At 45.6% G+C, this 25,220-nt stretch overlaps 1 protein-coding gene across 1 annotated transcript in view; it reads left to right on the forward strand.

Annotated features, from left to right (window-relative positions):
• The window catches only part of GALNT8 (polypeptide N-acetylgalactosaminyltransferase 8), a 53,864-nt gene extending 33,214 nt beyond the window's left edge, over positions 1 to 20,650 (forward strand). Inside the window, exons 7-15 of the mRNA XM_027543393.1 lie at positions 586 to 752; positions 4,038 to 4,221; positions 5,568 to 5,765; positions 6,457 to 6,571; positions 10,895 to 11,080; positions 12,683 to 12,820; positions 13,898 to 13,993; positions 14,956 to 15,123; positions 19,245 to 20,650. Coding sequence (XP_027399194.1) covers positions 586 to 752; positions 4,038 to 4,221; positions 5,568 to 5,765; positions 6,457 to 6,571; positions 10,895 to 11,080; positions 12,683 to 12,820; positions 13,898 to 13,993; positions 14,956 to 15,123; positions 19,245 to 19,388 — 1,396 coding nt within the window. The 3' untranslated portion in view covers positions 19,389 to 20,650. The remainder of the gene's footprint in view (positions 1 to 585; positions 753 to 4,037; positions 4,222 to 5,567; positions 5,766 to 6,456; positions 6,572 to 10,894; positions 11,081 to 12,682; positions 12,821 to 13,897; positions 13,994 to 14,955; positions 15,124 to 19,244) is intronic.
• Positions 20,651 to 25,220: the final 4,570 nt, after the last annotated feature.

The following is a 25,220-nucleotide window of genomic DNA, read 5'->3' on the forward strand; positions in this document are numbered from 1 at the left end:
TTATTGTGTGTGAAATATATCTTGATGAGGATGTTAAAAAAAAAAGTAAGCCAGTGCCTCACATATGGTAAGCATTTACTAAATGTAAGCTCTGACATTAAAACTTTATTACACACACACACACACAAAAATAAAAATAAAAAATAAAACGTGTGTCAAGCACACTTCTTCGGACAGTTTGCCACCTCTCTATAGTGGTGAGGTTGAGGCATGTGTCCAAATGATGGGAGGTCTGAGAACATGGGAAAGGGAGGCAGAAAGAGGACTTCTGGCAAAGAAGCTAGTTTGGGGCAGGGGAAGGAACAGGAATTCTTTGTGGGGCAGGTTGACTGTTCAAGGGGAAATGTCTACTGATGATTAATCAAAAAGAAATGAAGTTTATCCCCACAACAGGAGAACTTTGGACAAACAAATGCAAAATCTTTCTACTGTGATAAGCAACTGACAGTTTCCCTACCTAACAAGTTTGAGAGCTGGTGAACTGATTGAATTATTATAACATCCTATATAGTGAAGGGGGACTTCAGAGAACAATGTTTAAGTAATTAAAAGAGTGATATGGTTATTATAAAAGGTCTCTTACAGGTGCCATTGGAAGCAATATCCTTCACAGCTCCCATCTCTCAGCGTCATCCTCATATTCATGGATGAAGCTCTGTCTGTCATCCAGCGAGCCATCACCAGCATCATCCAGAGGACCCCCCCTCGACTGTTGAAGGAGATCATCTTAGTGGATGATTTTAGCTCACATGGTGAGCAACTTGATCAAGCAATAGTATAAAAAATGACTGTATATGGATTGTGCTAGGATAAAGGGGTTTTAGCTTAGCTTCCCAGGTGGCACTGTGGTAAAGAATCTGCCTGCCCACTCAGGAGATGCAGGAGATGCCCATGCAGGAGATGCAGGTTCTATCCCTGAGTCAGGAAGTTCCCCTGGAGGAGGGCATGGCAACCCACTCCAGTATTCTTGCCTGGAGAATCCCATGGACAGAGGAGCCTGGGGGATAACAGTCCATAGGGTTGCAAAGAGTCAGACACAACTGAGCATGCACACACCTACACACACACACACACACACACACACACACACATGAGGACAGAAAGTTGGATTTCTCATGGAGGGAAAAGAGAGGGACTGTTTATTGACTGTGCTGGGCACATTAATCTTCCCATAGTTGAGATAGGGGATGATCCTGTTGGTCACACAGAAGAAGAAACTAAGAGAGGTCACACAATGTGCTCCAATCACGTGGTGAATCTGCAGTCAGTCGGGCCCATGCACCATGAGGGAGACAGCAGGGAGAGAGGCGGGTCCAAAGGAAAACCCCAGATACCAGGAAGAGATTCAGAATCATCCCCTAGGAGGAAACCCCAATCTTCCTGGGTATTTAAGCCTGGAGAGAAGGGAGCTCTGGGTGCTGAGACTCTCCACAGTGGCTGGGTCTCTTGCTCAGGCCCTGCCCTCTCCCCCAACCTGGTCCAGTCCCCCCTGAGATGACACAGGAAGTGGAAGGCAGTGCACTTGAGTCTTCACTTTATGGAATCTCAGTTCCTCCCTAACAAGCTCTATCTCTTGAGTGACTTACTTCTCCACTAGTTTCCTTATCTGCAAAGCACGGATGTTGAGAATAATCATGATCTCATGGACTAGAGTGAGAATTAAAGAGGTAGTAATAGCAGTTAACATCATTTATTCTAAATACCTTATGTTCGTTAACTATTTGAAGCCAAAGAAAGTTCTAGGCTGTTCCAGACCCTATGTATAACACAACCTGCCCACTTGGGTCAGGAACCCATTTGTGTCTTCCAAGGGGATAATTTGTTTGGGAAGGCATGGCAGAGGGAACTGTTGGTCATTCTTTGACTGGTGTCATTAGGGCAGCAATCACCTTCTCTCTCAGTAACCATGGAAACAGCAGCCAGTTTGAGCCTGCACTGAATTATGTATTGTGTTAAAATCTTTTTTGTGTGTGTTAAATTGAGGAAAATGACCAGAAGTCTCTACCACATCAGCCACAGGAGAAGCTCACGTGACTTTAGGTGATGGCGATTCTCTCAGTTACTTCACGTCTCCAGTGTCGCCATCTGTAAAATAATAGTGCTTCCTCACAGGGCTGTTTGGGAATTAACACACGTAGAGTCCTCAGCCCAGGGCTTGTCCCTAGTAAATGTTACCTAGCGTAATTCTCCTTGTCCTCACCATCAATAGTAGTAAGATTGAAATGTTACACATTGACATAAGAGGTGTACCCACTTCCTTTGTCCCCTCTAGATATGAAGCTTAATTTGCATCAAGTTAAATATTTCAAAGGTCAATGGATTTAATCCAAGCTTTTCAAAAATGATAGGAATACATAGACATATTTTTTAAAACAGAGGAGAGAGAGAAGAAGAAACTGTGAACAGTGTGGAATAGTTAATCTTGTTTGTATATTTTGGAGATTGTTGTTCAATCATTCAGTTGTGTCTGACTCTTTGTGACCCCATGGATTGCAGCACACCAGGCTTCCCTGTCCATCACCATCTCCTGGAGCTTGCTCAAACTTTTGTCCATTGAGTTGGTGATGCCATCCAACCATCTCTTCCTCTGTCATCCCCTTCTTTTCCTGTGTTCAATCTTTCCTAGCATCAGAGTCTTTTCCAATGAGTTGGATCTTCACATCAGGTGCCCAAAATATTGTAGCTTCAGCCTCAGCATCAGTCCCTCCAGTAAATATTCAGGACTGATTTCCTTTAGGGTTGACTGGTTTGATCTCCTTGCAGTCCAAGGGACTCTCAAGAGTCTTCTCCATCACCACTGTTCAAAAGCATCAATTCTTTGGCACTCAGCCTTCTTTATTTGGGGGATAAACTTATTAGATAGAAGCTGAAAAGTAGATTCATCTGGGCATTCCATCCCAGTTGAGCCTCAGCAGGTCAAATAGGAATATCTAAAAGAAGATGAAACAATTTCAGTTGTTTATGTGCCCTCCGTAAAATCTTGAGAGTTTAGCGGTGAAGACGATGCTCCAGGCTGTATCTGCAATGTCTGTCCATCAGCAACCCTACGTTAGTTAGGTCAGGTGTGTCCCATTCATTAAAAAAAAACTTTTATTGGAGTATAATTGCTCTACAGTGTTGTGTTGGTTTCTACTGTACAGCAACATAAATCAGCTCTATCCCCTCTTTTTTGAATTTCATTCCCATGTAAGTCACCGCAGAGCACTGAGTTCCCTGACCCAGGGATCAAACTCCTGTCTGCTGCATTGCAGGCAGATTCTTTACTGTCTGAGCCACCAGGGAAGCCCCAGGTTCTCACTAGTTATCCATTTTACACATAGTGTCATAGTGCATATATGTCGATCCCAGTCTCCCAGTCTGTCTCACCCACACTTTCTCTCCTCGGTGTCCATGTGTGTTCTCTATCTGTGTCTCTATTTCTATTTTGCAAATAAGATCATCTATATCATTTTTCTAGATTCCACATTATGTGTTAATATGATATTTATTTTTCTCTTTCTGACTTACTTCATTCTGTGTAACAGTCTCTGGGTGCATCCATGTCTCTGCAAGTGACACAACTTCATTCTTCTTTATGGCTGAGTAATATTCCATTGTATATATGTACCACATCTTCTTTATCCATTCCTGTTGATGGACGTTTAGGTCACTCGCACATTCTGGCTATTGTAAATAGTGCTTCAGTGAACATTGGAGTGCATGTGTCTTTTCAAATTACGGTGTTCTCTGATCCCATTCATTCTTATAGTAATTTCTCAATACACTTAAAGTACCTGTAACAGTGCCCAACACAGCAGTTTTACTGTGCTAAGACAGTTTAACCTCAAGAGAAAGATTAGGAATGGGAACATTAATTCTGAGGATGGAAGGCAGAGGAGAAGTTGGTGTAGAGGAAAGACTATTTTCTCAGTCAAGGCTGTAGAACTGCCCACCCTATGCTGGAGGTAGTCCAACCATTACAGTATCCTAGAATAAAATTTCTGCACCGTGTTGATTATTGCACTCAGAATTTCTACAGGTGTGCCTTTGGTTGGCAGGAGAATTAAAGGCAGACTTGGATGAGAAGATTAAGCTTTACAACCAGAAGTGTCCAGGACTCCTGAAGATAGTACGACACACGGAGAGAAGAGGTCTGGCTGCAGCTCGCAACACCGGCAGGGAGGCGGCCATGGCTGATGTGGTTGCCATCTTGGACGCTCACATTGAAGTGAATGTTGGGTGGTAAGGCTCCAGGGGCTCCATGTGGGGAAGCGGAGAGAGGAGAAATTGTAAATACAATGAGTAGAGACGGGATATTGTGGAAGTAGGGAAAGTCAGAACTTAAGAAAAGGGAAGCTCCAAAAACAGGATGTTTCTATTCAAGGACTTTGGTTGCCTACAAGAAGTAGTCTAGAGAAAAAACAATAGGCTTGGAGTATTGACAACTGAATACAAACCCTGACTATGCCAGATATTTTGTGACTTTGAATGAGTCACAACTTAGGGCTTCCCTGGTGGCTCAGCGGTAAAGAATCTGCCTGCCAATGCTGGAGATGCAGGTTGGGTCCCTGGCTTGGGAAGATATCCTGGAGTAGGAGATGGCAACACACTCCAGTATTCTTGCCTGGATCCCCAAGGACAGAGGAGCCTTGTAGGTTACAGTCCATGGGGTTGCAAAAGAGTCGGACACAACTTAGCAACTAACAAACAAATTACTTTATCTGTAAAATGAAGAGACTCCATTCAGTTCAGTCGCTCAGTCATGTCCAACTCTTTGTGACCCCATGGACTGCAGCATGCCAGGCTTTCCTGTCCATCACCAACTTCCAGAGCTTGCTGAAACTCATGTCCATTGAGTCAGTGATGCCATCCAACCATCTCATCCTCTGTTGTCCCCTTCTCCTCCTGCCTTCAGTCTTTCCCAGCATCAGGGTCTTTTCCAATGAGTCAGTTCTTCACATCAGGTGGCCAAAGTATTGGAGCTTCAGCTTCAGCATCAGTCCTTCTAATGAGTGTTCAGAATTGATTTCCTTTAGGATTGCCTGGTTTGATCTCCTTGCAGTCCAAGGGACTCTCAAAAGTCTTCTCCAGCATCACAATTCAAAAGCATCAATTCTTCAGCACTCAGCTTTCTTTATGGTCCAACTCTTACATCCATGCATGAAGAGACTACCTTTTGGTAATTCTTAAGGTTTTCCCATGAAGTTACATGATACGAAGAGCTGTGTTACTCAAAGAATGTGGGGAATCAGATAGTAAAGAGATGTTATTTTGGAAGCAGGGAGACTCAAGAAGTAAGACAAATTCAGGCAGATACTGATAGCACTGCTCACAGTGGCTTGGGGTTGGTACTTGGGTACCCCAGTTTCAAATGTGCTCTTGACTGGGGTCAGCTGCCAGCAGCCCCAGCTATTTCTCAAACCTGCAGATTCTCAGAACTCTGGAGAGTTCTGCCTACTAGCCAGTGTGGCCTGAGTGAAGAAGGTGGTCAGGGTCAGGACAAGGGGATGGGATGGAGCAGCTTTGTCTGCTCACTTTGACTATTATCCTCAAATCCCACCTGGGTCTGTTACATACCCTTCTTGCAGGGCTGAGCCCATCTTGGCTCGGATTCAGGAAGACCGCACCGTGATCGTATCTCCTGTGTTTGACAACATTCTTTTTGACACCTTTGAACTGATTAAATATGCACTGGCGGTTGACGGGTTTAACTGGGAACTCTGGTGCCGCTATGATGCACTGCCGAAAGCCTGGGTTGATTTCCACGATGTCACTGCTCCTGTGAGGTCAGTCTGCATGAGCTCAGGAAACTTGATTAGTCTGGGGGAAGTCAGGGATGGATGGTCTGGGCTTTGTTTGTCCTTCGTGGTAGTCTTAGGAGTGGGGTGAGAGGAGCAGAGGAGTTGGGGTGAAGGACAGGATATAGAGAAAAAAAGAAGCAGATCTCATAACCGACAAGGACCTATTGTAGAGCACAAGGAACTCTGCTTGATGTTATGTGGAAGCCTGGATGGGAGCGGAGTTTGGGGAAGAATGGGTACATGTCTATGTATGGCTGAGTCCCTTCACTGTTCACGGGAAGCTATCACAATGTTGTTAATTGACTATACCCCAATACAAAATGAAAAGTTAAAAAAAGAGCTGATCCCAGAAAAGAAATCACAGATACTTTGGCTATTTAAGGAATTTTAAGCAAAATAAAGCAAAATGTATAATGTTTTAGAAAACATATCAGCCCCTTTAAGCATTTATCAGGCTATGAAGTAGGGATACCAAGATGGATTTCAATATAATCTGGGACAGGAAGGCTCCATGCACTTAGTTCAGTCTGAGGGTTTGGGGAAAGCCTTCAGGATAAGAAGAAGCTTTGGTAGAGAGAGTTCCAAAGGCTACATCATCACTGAGCTTGCTACCTGTCACCTTCATCCTGATGTTCTGCGTCCAGGGTGAGTGACTCTCTCGCCATGTGCTCCACAGAAGTCCTTCCATCATGGGCATCCTGGCTGCCAACAGGCTCTTCTTGGAAGAAATTGGCTCTCTGGATGGTGGGATGCTGACCTATGGAGGAGAGAATGTGGAACTTAGCCTGAGGGTAGGTATGTTTCCATTCTCATTATGGGACAAAGCAGAAGGGTAAGGTAGAGGACCTCTGGAACCTTGGAACAAGGATGGATGCCACTGGCTCAAGACGTGAACAAATTCTCATGTTTCCAGGTCACTAAGGAGAGGTTGTGGAACTTCTAGAGTGGAGCGTCTTGGTAGAGGTCTGTATAGTCTGGGAGATATTGCTGGAAAGATGGTGTCCCTATTTTCTTGAGGACTTCAGGCATTTTCCAAACATCCCCTGACATACACCAACTTTGGGGTGGGTGGTTCTCTGCAAGACCAGTCAGAAACTGGAATGGGCAGAGAGACCAGAGGATAAAGATGTGTGGGCAGCCAATCTGTCCCCCTGTGGACAGTCAAGCAGCTGACAGGATGACATGAGTTCATGTCCATTTTTTTTCATGGTCTGTTCCCCAGTTTTGTTGTTTAGTCCCTAAGTCAGGTCCAACTCTTTTGCACCTCCATGGACTGTAGCAACTAAACACTTGAGTGGACTGTAGCCCTTCTGGATCTTTTGTCCATGGGATTTTCCCAGGCAAGGATCCTGGAATGTGTTGCCATTTTCTTCTCCAGGAGATCTTCCTGACCCAGGGATCGAACCCTCATCTCCTGCATTGCAGGCAATTCGTTTCCCATGAGCCACCAGGGAAGCTCCAGTTTATTTCCCTCCTAAGGATGACAGTGCAGGTCAAACGTGATAAATAACTTGAAATGATTTATAAACGTGTGAGAATTAGAATCCTTGTTTGATTTCTGTGACAGAGGCCAAAATAACAGAGATTTAAATGAGATATAAATTAATTCCTGTAACAATTTGAACATGAGCAGTCTAGGATTCAGATGACAGTTCCAGTTTTCCCTGGTGGCCCAGCGGTAAAGAATCTACCTACAACCCAGGAGACCGCCTACAACGCAGGAGACGTGGGTTTGATCCCTGGGTTGGGAAGATCCCTGGAGTAGGAAGTGGCAACCCGCTCCAGTATTCTTGCCTGGGAAATCCTAAGGACAGAGGAGCCTGGCTAGCTACAGTCCATGGGGTCACATGAGTTGGACATGACTTAGTGACTAAATTACCACCAGCAGGGTGTTGGGAACCAAGTCTCCTCCATCTTATTGTTCTGATACACTCAACACCACATCTGTATTCTCATCGGTATGAAGAGAACAGCTTCTCAGGTGGCTCAGTGATAAAGAACTTGCCTACCAAAGCAGGAGATGTAAGAGACGCAGATTTGATCCCTGGGTCAGGAAGATCCCCTGGAGGAGAGCATGGCAACCCACTCCACTCATTCCAGGCTCCTTTGTCCATGGCATTCTCCAGGCAAGAATACTAGAGTGAGTTGCCGTACCCTCTGAAGAGTCATTCTTCCCCTTTCTTGATAAAACAGTTTACCTGCATTCAGCTTCCGTGGTTTGTGCGTGTGGCCATTTGTCCTTTCAAACCTCTAAGCATTTGCTAGGATGTACATTTCTCTAGGAACAGACCTTGGAGAACATCAGAGCTGCATGTGATGTTTTATTCTGACACCTAGAGGCCACAGCAGTGATGGTGCACCTGGATGTGTATAAATACAGAAGAGTTTTGGTCTGATGGGAGAGAAAGTACACCCACTCTGGTTCAGCACCCTGTGTATCCCTGGCACTGTGCCACAGCATCACAGAATCCTTCTGGCTTTGTCATTTCTTAGCTGGTAAGGTTGGGCCCATTACCTTAATAGGAATAATCATAATACCTATGTGGTGAGGGCTAACTTCCTGAAAAATGTCAGGATGGTTTGTGATGCAAAGTAAGCTACTATAATCAGAAACTTCCTGTTCCTTTTCGTGTGTTTCAGAGAAAGAGTGAGGGGGTGGAGGGTGGGTGTGTGGGGGGACATCTGGCAAGTGGGAATAAATTGAGACAGAAAAATCTGAAAGCTGTTGGTCTAGGATAACCCCTCCCAAGGTGTTTTAACTGAGCCACTGGACCTGTGATGTTCAGGGATTTGCAGACATGAGTGCGGTAGGTTGCTAACCGCTGCTGGAAGGGCTTCCCTGGAAGCTCAGACAGTAAAGAATCCTGCAATGCTGGAGACCTGTGCACAATTGCTGGATCGGGAAGATCCCCTAGAGGAGGGCATGGCAACCCACTCCAGTATTCTTGCCTGAATCCTCATGGACAGAGGTGCCTGGTGGTCTGCAGTCCATGGAGTCACCAAGAGCTGGACACGACTGAGCGACTAAGCATAGTAACTGGACCGGCTAGTGCTGGGGTCCAGCCCTGGCTGATCCAGGGTATTTGAAGGGGAGACGGCTTAGGCGACTATTTAAATATTCATCAAAGATATAAAGAGTAATAGAATAAGGATAGCTCAGTAGGAAAATTCAGTGGAGAAAAGAGGCTGAGTAGCTTGGTTTATGCGGGAGACCAATAAAACTTCAAGACAAGAAGCTTGCACCACTTACGTAGGCCGCAGGCGTCCTTCCATTCTCCCGAAGGAGAGGAGACACTGAGGCCTCCCGGGTCGGATCTTAGAAGCCCAGGCATAATTAGTAAGCATGGCGGGTTCTGTGCTCCAGATGGAGACTCAGCCAGAGTGAGAGAGAGAGAGAGAGAGACATGGGGAGACCAGTCTTTCGAGGAACTGATCCCAATTCTTTATTTTCCAGAGTCTGTTTTTATACACTGAGATGTTATACAAAAGTCACGCGGGGACAGCAGTCCTGACTTTTATTAAAGTCAGGTGCTTCATACAAATGTATACAGAGGTCTTAGGGGTGTTACATCATCTTCTGGCCAGGGGGGGGCCTGCTGACAATTTATGACCCTCTCCTTGTGACAGCGGTCAGTCAACCAGAACACTTTTTTCTCCAAGGGGGATTATTCTTAAAACAGACGCCACCCAAATAAAGTTACATTCCTATAGGGTGAGGGTGTAGTGGGTTTTAGTTAAGGAAAGAATTTACTTAGCCTAAGGTCTAACGTGATTAATATCAAAGGTTAATACTTATTTCTTCTATATATTCATTAATGTGTGTAAGGGCAGGGGATATGGAGACCTAGCAACAAACATTGGCTCAACAAATGAAAAACCCTTCACCAATACAATTTCTAATCAGCCCATTATACTTATACTAATAGTTTTCTAACTTTTCTAAGGAACCTGTTTTTAGAAGGTTTAAAGCATCTCGTGCCTCTCACGGTTGGGAGGCTGTGAGCAATCACATGTGGCTGGACAAGCCCATCAGGCAGGCTAGAGAACCTTCAGAGGAGTTTGTAGGTTGAAACACTCCTATCATGCCCAGGAATTATTGTTAACTGGAGCTCTAAGTTAACTCCCTCTCCGAAAGAGGTGGTGGGAGACAGCCCCCCATAAAATCAGAGGTGTAGGTGAGAGCACAAAGTAGTAAAGTAGGCAGGCTCTGGTTATGGGGGTAGATGCTCAAGGATTTCCAGGGGGACTCCTGAGGCTCGATCCCACCTTTGCGTATGTTGAGCCTCCTTCCTCATGACCTCTGCCATGGGCGGAGTACCTCACTCTGGCCCCCAACAGGCTAGTGTTTCCCAGAAAATGCAGCTCACTTGGACATCCATGAAGAGAACACACTCATCATTAGATGTATCTTCTACAGGGATGAAGTAGTAAATCTACATCTACTAGTTCTATCGTCTACTGGGACAAAGGCAGTATTTTTAAATATTTTAAGCCACATATTAGAATGTATGGACTGACAAGTATGTGTGTTTCCATCAGGATAAGAAGAAAGAATGTTAACGACTAGATCATAAGTCAGGGTATCTCTTGGTCAAGAATTACCTGTATTAGTTATCAATTGCAGTGTAACAAAATTATCACAAACTTAGTGGCTCAAAGCAAGATCCATTGATTATCTCACAGTTCCTGTGGGCCAGAGCCTACACCTGGTGGGATTCTGGAGCTTCTGAGCGATAAGGAGAGGAGCACTATTTTTTCAATGAATAGGTTGGGAGGCTCATAGAGACAGGTAGAAGGACTGAATTTACACTCTATTAAAAATTTTTTTTTTAATGTGGACCATTTTCTGTCTTTATTGAACTTTTTACAATATTGCTTCTGGTTTATGTTCTGGATTTTTGGTTACCAGGCATCTGGGATCTTAGTTCCCCGACCAGGGATCAAACCGTCACCCCCTGCAGTGGAAGCGTGGAGTCTTAACCACTGGACTGCCGGGGAAGTCCCTACACTCTTTAAAAAGTGGTTCTGAAGAGTGGTGTTCCCATCAACAGGCTGTGCTCTTACGTCTGTGTGTCCAGCTTGCCCGGGTGATTTTGTTTTTCCTTCCCTTGCAGGTGTGGCAATGTGGAGGTAAGATTGAGGTCTTGCCCTGCTCCCGAGTCGCCCACCTGGAGAGACACCACAAGCCCTACTCTTTAGACCTGAGAATTCCCTTGAAGCGGAACGCCCTGAGAGTGGCTGAAATCTGGATGGACGAGTACAAAGACATGGTCTACATGGCCTGGAACATACCTCTCCAGGTTCGTCCTGGATGGGACAGAAGCTGAGAAGGATGGAGGAGGAGGAAAGGGAGGTGGTCCTGGTGGGAATGGGAAGGGACAAGAGCCCAAGCTTAGGCTGCTCACGGCACGATGGGCCAATGAATCCAAGAGATGAGGCGTTGAGGCAAGGAATATGACTTTATTCACCAGAAGACGGCAAAGGAATGTCTCAAAGTAGCCATCTTATGCCGTCTGGATGTCCCGTTCTTTTATAGATCCGAGATGGAGGGGAGGAAGGTGAGGAAACAAAGTAAAGAGGCCATCAATCTTGCAAACATCTCCTAGGACTGCAAGCCTTAGGCAAGGAGTGTGTTAATTTCTTCCTTCCTGCCATCCACGGGTGGACAGGTTTCTCAACAGACGCACTTTAAGAGTCAGGCAGAGGGGCAGGATTCTCTGAGGCAGCCCATCAGGTGTGATTACAACCAGAGCAAGGGAAAGCAAGTCAAAGAAGCAGTTTCAGCCTGGAGTCAGAATTGGCTTCTCTCTGCAACAGGGCCACTCCAGCCCTAAAGACCTGAAGTCACGTCCTCCCTGTGAGGGCAATGGCATTCGCGTTTGTGTCCCAGGACTAAGTTTCTGGCACGCGTGGCTATCATCACGTAGCTCTGGCATAAGGTTTATTTTTTATTATTCTAAGTTTATCAATGAAGAGACGGACACACAGAGAATGGAAGGGGAAAAGCCGGTTAAAGTAAGAAGGTCCTAAGAGCAGAGATGGGATTCAAACCAAGGAAACTTCTAGATTCTGTGCTCTTCATCCATCATCTATACCAGGGGATTCCTCGTGGGGCAGGAGTGGACAAGGATTCACTGTCTTAAGAGAAAACGAACATGGCGGTGGGGTGAGGAATGGTGGTAGAAGGCCGTGTAATTCTACTGGACACACGTGAACAAGGAAAGCCTCCTTGGCTAAGGTCGCATGGTAGTCCCTGAGGCTGATGTGACATGCTGTCTCTGTCCCTGAGCTGCGGCTCTGGGTTCAAGCATCCTTCCACTTTGATTCCCCACAGATACCACTTCTAGGACATCTCCTTTAACCTCCCAGTCTTGCGGCCAGCATGCTCCTTTTGGGAGCCTTTCCTGGCCATCATGAGAACCATTTTGTGCCTGATTGATGTGCATATCATCTCAAACAGGAGCAGTCTGCATCAGCTTGCTACTGATGAGACATAAACCTGGATACGCAAGCCTTGAAAGTGCCTCTGAGACCAGCAGAAATTCCTAGGGGTCAAGCTTCTTCCAATTTCCCTGGAAAACTATACATGAGAAAGGTTATCTTACAGGGAATCAGGAAAATACTTGCTTCCCTCCTGCACTATCTGTTTCCCTGATGCCTTAGTGGTAAAGAACTTGCTGGCTAATGCAGGAGACACAGGTTCGATTCCTGGGTCAGGAAGATTCCCTGGAGGAGGAAATGGCAACCCACTCCAGTATTCTTGCCTGGGAAATCCTATAGACAGAGGAGCCTGGCGGGCTACAGTCCATGGGGTTGCACAGAGTCAGACACATCTGAGCACACCCACATGGTGGAGTCCAGGGTGTTACAGAGTGCAACCATGTTCCATGTTTTCTTTGCAGAACTCTGGAATCGATTTTGGAGACATTTCTTCCAGAATGGCACTCCGGAAGAAACTAAAATGCAAAACTTTTGACTGGTATCTGAAAAATATTTATCCTCTCCTGAAACCAGTCCGCAGCGTTGTGGCCTATGGAAGAGTACGTTTTATGAAACTGCATTGCAGGTTTTAAACATTTGCCTGTAAAAGATGAAGAGATCTGAGTCTCATGACTTTCCGAACAAGGGTTTTCAAAACCCATTCCCCCCATTCTCTTCCTACCCCCAACTCTCTCCTCCAACCCTCTTGGTTTTCTTTCCTCTCTCACTCTCCAGTCTCCTTTTCCTTCCCTCTGTCTCTGGTTCCTTAGCTTGTAAACATCAGCCCTTGCTCTGACCCTCACAGTTCCTCGATCCACCAGGGTGTGTGGCCTCACCCCTCTCAATGCGGATATAAGAGCCCTTCCTTTACCTCTGCTATAACGGTCTGAGGAGTGGATGTTCCTGTTGTAGCTACGAGTTCTGGGAAACAAACTCACTCAGAAGGACAATGCAGATAGTGGAGTGCAGTTTATTACACCGTGGGCCCAAGGCAGAGTCTCCTCTTAGCCAAGGACCCTGACCAGTTTTTGTGAAAACCTTACATACCCTAAGTGTATGTGCCCAAACCCCCCTCCCCAAATTCCCTGAAACTAGTCTGAACAAAGGAAAAGAAAGATACAATCAAAGTTAATCCGTGATCCGTATGCCTTAAGCCTAGGTAGCTAACAGTGGACAATTATCAATAAGCCTGTGGTCATACTCCAATAAGCATAATAGAATTTATGATTCTATTTGGTTACACAGATAATTAGGGTATTTTTTTTAGGCAATGGGGAGTCTAGGTACAAGCCGTGGGTCTCTTCCATCCGGGGGGTCTGGTTTTCCAGTTGGTATGTTGTTTCCATAGATACTGGGCATATAGCTCATATAAGTCCACAGTCTGGCCCAAGATGGAGTCCTGCTTTCAAGATGGAGCCTGTTCTGTCTCTTTCCTGCTTCATTCCCAGGAAGCGCATCACAGCAGAGTTTCGCTTTGGCATTTGTCTAGTGCTTAGAAAGTGGCTGCCAGGATCTCAAACCCTTGCCCCTTTTGGGTACTCTTGGAGTACTGGCAAAGGTGCAGGGCCCTGGGAGGGTCGGGGAACCTCCTTCTCTGGCTCTTTCCAACCGTGTTGCTGTGTGCTTTGCTCCCTCAGATGAAAAACACGTTGGATGAACGCGTCTGCCTGGACCAGGGAGCTGTTCCAGGCAACACCCCCATCATGCATTACTGCCATCAATACAATTCCCAGGTATCGTCCTGCTCCGGCCCCCTGGTCAGTCTGTTGTAGCTCAGCCCCTGGCAGGTTTGGACTTGGTGTTAGGTGATGGGGAGACAGGAGCTGAGTGGCCTGGGTAGTGGGTCAAGGAGAAGCCCAAACTTGTGCTTGTAACTCAGCCCTTCCGAGCTCACCTGAGAGGTCATTCCATCTCAGGTACAGGAAGCGTGCTTAGAAAGACTGCACTCTCTATGGCAATACCTTCACTGAAAACAACCTCCAATCCCTTCCCTTCCTCCTCCTCCCCTGCCCCCTGCCATCCTCTTGCTGCCCCTTGTATGTCTTGGAAGGTGGACAGGTGATGCTCCCTGTGGCTTCTTCCACAGAGAAGGAAACAGAGGGTTAGGGAAGAGAGAAGCTGAGTGGAAGCCCCTCCGTGGGGTAGGAGAGATCGGGGACCACGTGGAGGGCGCACCCAGGGGACTTTTTCCAGCTCTCATGTTACTTTGCATGTTGCCCTCACGGGAACCTTTTGAGGTCTGCAGGGTAGATAACATTGGGGAAAAAAAAAAAAACAAACCAGAGACACGAAAACAACCAGTTTGTCCAAGTTCACAGAGCAAGGTAGGGAGTGATTGAGCATTTGAAAGGTTTTCTGACAAGTCCTTAGCTGGGGTTTATAATGACCGCTTCTGAAGTTGAGTTGTGTTGCTTCTATTTTCCAAGATAAGCTCCCTCGTCCAGTAGGAAATGATTCTATTGGAGCCCTGTGGAAGGAAGCAGGCTAGTGTCTTTTTGTCATGCCTGGTCTTCTTTCTCGAATCAGCTGGGGATGGGGAAGAGAACAGAGGAGACTCCTTGTTACCCAGGAATGCTCAAGGATTCCTCCATGGTGACTGGGTGTCTAAGGGACCCAAGGCAGTCTTTATGTCCTCTGTGAGGTCAAGGGCATCCCTGACTGAGTGTCCATGGCAAATCCCTTTGTTCTCTTGCAGAACGTCTACTATCACGTAACTGGGGAATTCTATGTGGGACCACTGATTGCACAGAGAGACGCTGATGATCGCTGTCTGACAGACCCCGGTAAAGGGGAGAAGCCCACTTTAGAGCCATGTTCCAAGGCAGTCAAAGACAGACTGAACATACATTGGGATTTTAAACCGGTGAGTCACATGTTTTTGTTTCTTTTTAAGATAAATATATTAATGTATAGTCTGAGAGCTGGACCATAAAGAAGGCTGAGCGCTGAAGAATAGATACTTTTGAATTGTGATGCTGGAGAAGATAGCATCACTGATTCAGTAAGCATGAATTTGAGCAAACTCTGGGAGATAGTGGAGGACAGAGGAGCCTGATGTATTTCATTCTGTAGTCGCAACAACAACAACAACAAGGATGAAAAACAATATAGTCTGAGAAGTTCAGGTTTGATCTGGTAGTGTTTTTGAAAGACTAGTTTTGTGGCAGTGTGTAGGGAAAAGCCTAGAAATTTTTCTAGTCTGAGCATGAAACACTGGGCATAAAATACTGAGTGTGTTGACCCAAGTGGCATGGCCAAGGTAAAAAATATTGGAATCTGTTGTAACTTAATTCAGAGTTTGCCTTCTAATCCTAATTCGGTCTTCTTTAGCTATTCTGCTATCCTTTTTTGAGACTCAGTTTCTTCATCTTGATGATAATTTCTACTTTACAAATCTGTGGAGATGACTTAATGAGATGATGTGTGTAAATCAATTATGGTTCGTGGCTCATATAGAGGGTTCAACAATATTAGCTTTTGTGATCATCAGAGAGTCTGGGCTGAAAATCAACAGGAACTGAAGTAAAAGCTCTGATTTAACCTCATCGTCAGTTGACTAAGAACAGGGTAGAGGGAATGCTGCAGGAGTCACGTTGCAGTGGCTTGAGGGATGCGCCTGACCACGATCTATGTGTGAATCTACTATGTGGGGAGGCTACGTTCTTAAGCCACATTGACAGGAATGGGATGTCCTGAGGGAGGAGGGTAGGCAATGTTTTGTCGTGAGAGTATCTTTGAGCATCTTAGTGCTGTGTTAGGTTCACAGACATGGAGACATGAGACATGAGACAAGAGACAAGGACTTATCTAGCAATGAGTCTTAAAGCTAATAACCCCTTGAGGAATGCTATGGACTGTCTCCAGGAAAACATACATACATACCTAAAGCAGAGACATTACTTTGCCAACAAAGGTCCATATAGTCAAAGCTACGGTTTTTCCAGTAGTCATGTATGGATGTGAGAGTTGGACCATAAAGAAAGCTGAGCACCGAAGAATTGATGCTTTTGAAATGTGGTGTTGGAGAAGACTCTTGAGAGTCCCTTGGACTGCAAGGAGATCCAACCAGGCCATCCTAAAGGAAATTCTGAACGATGATGAAGCTGAAGCTCCAATACTTTGGCCACCTGATGTGAAGAGCTGATTCATTGGAAAAGACCCTGATGCTTTGAAAGATTGAAGGCAGGAGGAGAAGGGGAGCACGGAGGATGAGATGGATGGATGGCATCACCGATGTGATGGACACGAGTTTGAGCAAGCTCTGGAAATTGGTGATGGACAGGGAAGCCTGGTGTGTTGCAATCCATGGAGTCACAAAGAGTCGGACACAACTGAGCAACTCAACTGAACTGAACGTGCACAGTTTTTCAAGTATTTTGTTGAAGTCTTTTTTTTTTTTTTTTGGTCTGAGTTCATTAGAGATAATGGTCTGTATCAGGGTGATTTTTGTTGTTGTTTGGTCACCAAGTCATGTTTGACTCTTTTGAGACCCCCATGGAATGTAGCCCGTCAGGCTTCTGTGTCCTTGGGATTTCCCAGGCAAGAATACCGGAGTGTGTTGCCATTTCCTCCTCTAAGGGATCTTCCAAATCCAGGGTTCAAATCCACACCTCTTGCATTGGCAGATGGTTTCTTACACACTGAGCCTCCAAGGAAGCCTATACATTGTAATAACCAAGATTTATTGAGTATATATTTAAGTACCAAACATTGGAATAAACACTACCTAATTTAATTCTTACCCAAATCTTATAAGAGATGTATTACCATTTGCTCAACTTTATCTGTGAAGTAACTAAAGCACAAAGAAGTCAAACAACATCCCCCAGGTCACACAGCGTATCCAGGATTCAAACACAGAATCATATCCATTGTTTTTGCCTCACTGCTTGGGAAGTTTGATTCTTAAAGGGAGAAAAATACTGAGTGTTGGTTGAAAAAGATGGTAGAGTTAGGAGCTTTTTTTTCCTTCTCGAATATTAGAACATTTGGATATATTTAAAGTCAGTAGGAAAGGAATCTGCCAAGAGGGAGAAATAAGAGAAGGATGTTAGACAGGAAGGGTGTTTCTTCAGCATTAGGGATGGCTGGGCTCTGAGCACAGGGAGGCTGACAGCAGAGACAGAGACAGGGCAGTCCTCTGAGACCACCCCTGAGATTGCTCATGGCACTTGGGGTGGGGCTAGATTGGCTGGAAGCAAGGTCTTTTGACAAAGGAACAAATAAAGGCGTTTAGTGAAGGTGGTTGAGGGGTAAAAGTGTGTTGAGGAGGCCTGGGCGAGGAGCCCGCAGGAGTCAGCCAAGCTCTGAGGCCAGGCTGCTACAGGCACTTCTGGGGACAGGCTACTCGGTTAATGGACCCTCTCCAGGAGCACTCTGTGGTCCAGGAATGGGGCCCAGAGAATGGAGCGATGGGAGTGATGGAGGCAGTTGAAGAACGGGAGGGCAGCCCTGAATGACCGATGCTGGATGGATACACCCAGGGAGGTGTGGAGGTGGCCGAGAGAGACCCAGGTGGTGAGGGAGCAGTCAGGTGAGACTGGGGGAGCAGGGTCATTGGGGGCAGCCTGTGGTTGGAAGAGATGAGAGGCACGAATGCGGGGGTCAGAGAGGGAGCAGAGATTTGGACGTTCAGTTCAGTCCAGTTCAGTCGCTCAGTCGTGTCCAACTCTTTGCGACCCCATGAATCGCAGCATGCCAGGCCTCCCTATTCATCACCAACTCCTAGAGTCCACTCAAACCCATGTCCATTGAGTCAGTGATGCCATCCAACCATCTTATCCTCTGCCGTCCCCTTCTCCTCCTGCCCTAAATCTTTCCCAGCATAAGGGTCTTTTCCAATGAGTCAGCTCTTGGCATCGTAGAGAGCAGCAACCCATTCCAGGATTCTTGCCTGGAGAATCCTATGGACGGAGGAGCCTAGCGGGCTATAGTCCATAGGGTTGCAAAGAGTCAGACACGACTGAGCGACTAAACAGCAGCAGCTCTGCTTGGTGTCAAGGAAATACATGGGGAGGGGTAGGTCATGGATGGGGAGCAGTGAACTTCTCACCAGACATCTGCCTGGATGCTGTGAACTCTGAGGCTATAGGGAACTGTTTGACCCAGGCACTGAGGCAGATTCCTGCAAAGCAGTGGAGAGTGGGGTGGGGAGTAGAAAAGCTAGGAGAGGGGGACAGGACCAGGAGAGATGGCATGACCCTCAGTGTCAAGGTGAGCAGGTAAGGAGCAAAGAGGTTGGGGGTGATGAAGGTGGCACAAGGGGGCACAGAGTAGGACGCCGTCCCTCCCTCGGCCCCGTGAGGATGGGGAAAGCAACAGAGCTAAGATCTGTTGCACGTCTTCCCTGTCAGGCAGAGTTCAGTCAGTGTCAACCCTGGAATTGTCATCTGCCCACATCTCTCTCTCCATTAACGGAGCAAGCATTCAACCCAGACTCTTTGACTTTAAAGCCCTCAGTGTTTCCAGCAGTAAACCCTGGTGAAGCCCCCATAACAAGGGGGCAGAAACGGCCCCTCGGAGAAAGCAGGTGGAGAAAACAGGCTGAGATTCTTGAATGGGGCTTTTGCTCCTGTCCCACCAGAGAGCCTTGCTGGTGGGAGGGAGGGCCCGGATGAGTTTCATGAGCTCAGTGGTGAAGATGTAGAAAGGAGACCTAATAGAGGACCGTGGTTCTCCAGGCTGCAGGCTGCCTTGCCAGCTGTGCTGACCTGATGCTTCCAGCTCAGGAGGGGTGGAGGAGAACAGAGGAAACAGCCCGGCACTGTTCACTCCCGGGTCTGGGGTTAGCTCACTCGGGGGGGGAGGAGAGAAGGTTTTGGGTGATCTAACTCTGCGCTTGGCTTCCTGTCTCCTCTGGATGACTTGCCGAGGACTGAGGGAGCCCTCGGACTTGTATCGGAGCATGGCAGGCAGACTGGGAGCAGGCGAAGGGATGTTCTTCCAAGGTGTGTTTGTAATTTCACTCTTTCTCCTTCCATCCAGGGAAGAGCTGTTATCAACAGAATCACCAAGCGATGTTTGGAGATGAAGAAAGACATCTGGGGTGGCTACACGCTTGTTCTCCAGGCCTGCACCACGCAAGTGTGGACAATCCAGTACGCTGTCCGAAACTGGGGGTCAGACTGAGGTCCAGTGATGCTCAGAGAGCCTGGGTTCTTGCCACAGCTCCCAATGCTGCTCAAAACAGAGAAGGGGGAGAGAAAGTGCGTGTGTGTGTGTGTGTGTTTACACTGTAATTTCAGCTAGGACTATCCTGAAAGGTGCAAATCGACCAGTAATTTTTTTTTTAAAAGCCCTCCATCCATCCAGCCCCACACCCCATAGCAGGTTTCTTTGGATTACCCCGTCTCTGCCACAGGGGCTGAGGGTATGAGGGGACACATATAACTAGCCAGTCCTGCTCTGCTCAGTGCGTGAATATAGTGGAAAAATATCGAAGCCCTTAAGGGTCTTTCTCTAAGGAGCTTATCACATTTAATAGGCTTGATTACCTGCTTCCTGCTACTATCCCTGAAAATTACGGAGAAAATGAGGCTTGAAACAGAGGGGCGTCACTTATTGGGACACAAAGAAGGGATTGTAGGTAAATAACTAAAACCAGGGGGTCCTTCCTGCTGCCTGTTGGATAAATCCTTTCCTATAGGTGGTGAGTTAGGCGGATCCGTCTAGGGGTGTCAGCTTCCATGAGGACTTAGAAGCTGGTAGGAGTGGGCATCAGGGTGGGAGAGGAAGCAGAACGTGTGTGTGCTGTGTTGCTGGGTTTGCCTTTTAGGACATCCTTTCATCTTTTCACATCAGGGTTACTTGGGTGTGATTCTGGGAATCATCAGGCTTCCTTTAAGCATCGGGCAGACGAGACACTCATAATTTAGCACAGAATTAAGTCAGCTCAGGGTTTTTCAAGTAACTTTTTAGAAATGTACAAGTCATACATGTACAGCTTGATAAAATGTTTTCAGTGACCATACCCATATCAAGGACTAAAATGTTACCGCAATTAGAGAATTTACAATGAGAAATATGAAGAGGATACATGTTAAGCAAATGTATAACTTCCAGCTTCTGCCCAGCATTTTGAAAGGAAAATGCAATTCATAGCCAATCTTTTTCTTTTTTTTTTAAAGCATGTGCCCAATAGAAAAATGGGCAAAATTCACAATATTCTTAAAAGAAAAACTGTTTAACCTCACGCATAGGGCAATGCAACTTAAAACTGTACTGAAATCATTTTTCACTTAATGGTGAAAATTTTAAAGTATAATGGCACATTCTGGTTAGCGGGACTGGAAAAGCAGGCAATCTCATGCTTTGATGGTAGGGATGAAAACTGGTACAACGCTTTTCGGGGGGCTACCCTGGTGGCTCAGACGGTAAAGCGTCTGCCTGCAATGCAGGAGATCCGGGTTCGATTCCTGGGTCGGGAAGATCCCCTGGAGAAGGAAATGGAAATCCACTCCAGCACTCTTGCCTGGAAAATCCCATGGACAGAGGAGCCTGATAGGCTACAGTCCATGGGGTTGCAAAGAGTCGGACATGACTGAGTGAAGAAGCTTTGGCATTATCTAAAAATATTATATATGTATTTTCTATTTGTGCCACTAATTCCACCTGTAGAAATTCATAGCTCCAAAAACAAGAAAATATTTACATACAAAATAATTTCTTGCAGTGTTAATTGAAATCACAAAATGTTGGGGAAAAAACCCCATATACTCAAACATCGGAGAGTGGTCTACCCACTGGGGTGCAGCTATAAAAAAGTGTGAGGACCGGGTTTTGAATGGATAGTGATTTCCACTGCAAAAGGGGAAAAAGTGAAAGTGAAAGTCGCTCAGTCGTGTCCAACTCTTTGCAACCCCATGGACTATACAGTCCATGGAATTCAGCCTCTGAAGTTATGTGCCTTTTAGGCCAAGCTCCCCTGTCCTTCACTAACTCCCGGAGTTTGCTCAAACTCATTCCCATTGAGTTAATGGTGCCATCCATACATTTCATTCTCTATTGCCCCCTTCTTCGCCTGCCCTCAGTCTTTTGCAGTATCAGGGCCTTGGTCTTCTTCCCAAAACACAGAGCCTGATTCTATAATCTTGAGGGAATATCACTTAAACCCAAGCTGAGGGACATTCTTCAAAATAAATGGTCTTTATATTTTGTGCGTCAGTCATAAAAAACAATGACTGACTGAGGAACTGCCCCAGAGTAAAGGAGATTAAAGAGACAGGACAGGCCTCTCTTGTTTGCACCTCTTGCTGCTCTTGGATTCTGACACTTTTCCAAAGAGAGACGGGCCTGAGACTGTGGTCAGGTGTCCGGGCCTGATGGTCCCTTTTCTCCAGGTCCCAGGTGTCATCCACAGCAGCCTTGAGCATCCGGTGGTCTTTAGGACAAGCACCTTCCTCATCTGTGCAAAACCTGAGATAAAGGGCCGAGGGCTGGATCATAACAAACTGAGATTCTAGCAGTTCCAAAGTCAATCTCCTCCACAGTCCCTTTATTTTCCTTGCAATCCATTTTTTACAATAGGAAATGTGCTTTTAGCTAATTTCCTAATTATCTTTGGTGTGCTGGGTCCTCCTGCTGCCTGTGGGCTTTGCTCTCTAACTGCTGTGCGTACGCCTCTCGTCGCAGTAGCTTCTCTTGTTGCGGTTCGTGGTCTCCAGAGGGCAGGCTCAGTAGCTGTGGTGTACAGGCTTCGTTGCCCTGTGACATGTGGGATCTTCCCGACCCAGGGATTGAACCGGTGTTCCCTGCATTGCAAGGCAAATTCTTAACCATTAGACCACAAGGGAAGCCCCATAAAGTCCTTTTATAAAGATTAAGTGGAATAGAGTTAGGCCAGTAACGTCCTGGCAAAGACTGAAGGCGGGAGGAGAAGGGGACGACAGAGGATGAGATGGTTGGATGGCATCACTGACTCAATGGACATGAGTTTGAGTAAGCTCCGGAAGTCTGGCGGGCTCCCTGGGGTCACAAAGAGTCAGATACAACTGAGCAACTGAACTGAACTGAGTAACGTTCTGGTGAAAAATTATCACTAGAACTTGTGAATAAATCAACTTCTCCTGACTTTAAGTTGTTATAATTTAACAAACACAGTCCCCCCCAGCCCCCACAAACATTTTGACAAGTGTAGTTTCAAAGAGCAAACCTGTGTCAGGATTTCAAGTCTACTGTCCTTGAAACTATAAAAATCAAATCTCTCAATATTACCAGAAAGTTGTTTGGCCTTCCAAACAAAGAGCCTTAGGCAGAAACTCAGCTTTATGACAAGGAAGAAATAGGTGTAGTTTTCATTTTAATTGATATAAACCGTTGTGTCAGTATTTCCCTAATATTTTCCTTCTTTCTTTGACAAGTCATCACAGTTAAGTCAGGACATGTCTTTTCCAAGCACCTTGTCAGTTTTCTTCATTCTTTAAAGTTTCTTCACTGGCTACTAAATGAGGCTGGGGGCTGCTGTTTCCAATGTGTTTTCTATTGTTTAGTCGATAAGTTGTGTCCGACTCTATGTGGCCCCATGAACTATAGCCCATCAGGCTCCTCTGTCCATGGGATTCTCCAGGCAAGAATACTGGAGTCGGTTGCCATTTCCTTCTCAGAGGATCTTCCTGACCCAGGGATTGAACCTGGGTCTCCTGCATTGGCAGGCAGATTCTTTACCACGGAGCCACCAGGAAAGCCAATATGTTTTCTAGCCAAGGCTAAATTGAAGAAGACAGGCTTATGGGCTCCTGTTTTCACAGGTGATTTGTCCTGAGGTTGGACTGCAGCCCCAAGTCCCAGTTCCTCCCCCACCCCATCAAGCTACCTACTTCCCTTCCAGGGCCCTGCTGATGGCCCATCCCCACCAGACCTGCAGCTTATTTTGAGCTGCATGTGAGAATTCTTTACTTGAAAGAATTGCTTGGGAAATTTCTGTGTTTTTCCAAATTTCAAATTTCGAGGAAAACCAGTGGAGAAGTCAGGAAAACAAGAAAAAACTCTATTATTCTCCTTCAAGAATGAAAGCTTTGCAAGTAACACAGAGATGTTACTGATCTGAAGGAATCCACTGAAGTGCAGTGGAACATGAGTTCAGGAGACGCTGACACACAGAGTCCAAGGTCAAGGGTGATAGTTTTGGAAACCAGACAGGAACACCCAGAAGAGCAGTGATGATTAACCAGTCGATCTTCTAAGATATAGCTATAGCCATGTTGTAAGTGTGTGTCTGTGACCTGCCTGTCTCTAATGGTGAGTGATTGTTGTAGTAGTTATTATAAAATAGTTATTAAAAGTAGTTATTATAAAATAATAACTAATAAATTTTATTAATTTATTAATACATTTTGTATATTGTATGCTTTCCACAAATCTTATGAATGGTGTTCCAAGAAATAATAAATTTTGGAAGCAAAATTTAAATGGAAGTTTTAAAAAGAGCAATTTCAATGTATGATTCTGACTAGTGCTGTTAACTATTAATGTCTCACTGGGAAATCTGAATGTTACATTATAATACACCGTGATGTTTCCTGGTGTTTATTTTAAAGATTTTTTTTATATTGGACCATTTTTAAAGTCTTCATTGAATTTGTTACAATACTGCTTCTGTTTTATGTGTTTTGGCCAGAGGCATGTGGGCTCTTAGCTCTCCAATCACGGATCAAACCTGTACCCCATGCATTGGAAGGAGAAGTTCCAACTTACCAGGGCATCCTGCTGGTGTTTTCTAGTGTTTGAATATTTGCTATAGACTATAGTTTTCATAAATGCAACTAAAATTAATATTTCTTTGTATACAATTTTTTAGATATCCATGAGTAAATAATATAATTAATTTTAGAAATAATTAAAGAATAACTTGGGCTTCCCTGGTGGCTCAGATGGTAAAGAATCTGCCTGCAGTACAGGAGACTCAGGTTCCATGCCTGGGTCAGGAAGATCCCCCAGAGAAAGGCATGGCAACCCACTCCAGTATTCTTGTCTGGAGAATTCCATGGACAGAGGAACACGGTGGGCTGCAGCCCATGGGATTGCAAAGAGCAACTAACATGACTGAGGCACTAACAAACAATAACTTAAGATTTGGGGTGTTACTGAAAATTCCGCAAATTCTAATTTTTGTTCCTGAACCCTAAAGATAACACCTGTTGATAAACTATTGGGAATAATACCTTAACAGCGCTGGAGCCTCCCAGGTGGTTGCCCCTAATTTATTGTCCAGGGTTTCCATTAAATAGTCAATCAAATCACGTTTCTCAGGATTTCCTCTTACTAAATTGTCCTTTTTCTTTTTCACCAAATTTTTTTGGCCACATTTTTTAAAAAACCACTTCACTGAGGAGTGACTGATATGTACACATTTAATGCACACAGTTTAACGAGTCTGGGGACAATTGTCACCCGGGAACCCCTCCTTACTATCAAGAGCACAGATATCCATCACCTCCTAAAGTTTCCTTTGGCCATTATTATCATTATTAGCACACACACTGTAAGTGTTATCCTCTCAGGAAAATTTTAAGTGTAAAATATAGAATTATTGGTACTTCACTGGTGGTCCAGCAGTTAGGAATGGGTTTAATCCCTCGTGGAGGAACTAAGATCCCACATGCCCCCCAGAGTTTTTAAAAATGCAGAATGATTAGCCATAGACACTAAACTGTAGAGGAGATCCCCAGAGCTCACTCATCTTGCATCTTTACACCCATTGACCATCCTCTCCCTGTGTCCTCCTTCCTTGACCCATGGCACCCACCATTCTACTCTCTACCTCTATAAATTTAGTTAGTTTTAGAAAACTAACCTATGACATCTGAAACTAACTAACCTTCTATGACAGAGGATGAAGTGGTTGGATGGCATCACCGACTTGATGGACATGAGTCTAAACAAGCTTCAGAAGTTGGTGATGGACAGGGAAGCCTGGCGTGCTGCCGTCCATGGGGTCGCAGAGAATTGGACATGGCTGATGAC

This window comes from Bos indicus x Bos taurus, chromosome 5, assembly GCF_003369695.1.
Source record: "Bos indicus x Bos taurus breed Angus x Brahman F1 hybrid chromosome 5, Bos_hybrid_MaternalHap_v2.0, whole genome shotgun sequence".
Classification (NCBI taxonomy): Eukaryota; Metazoa; Chordata; class Mammalia; order Artiodactyla; family Bovidae; genus Bos; species Bos indicus x Bos taurus.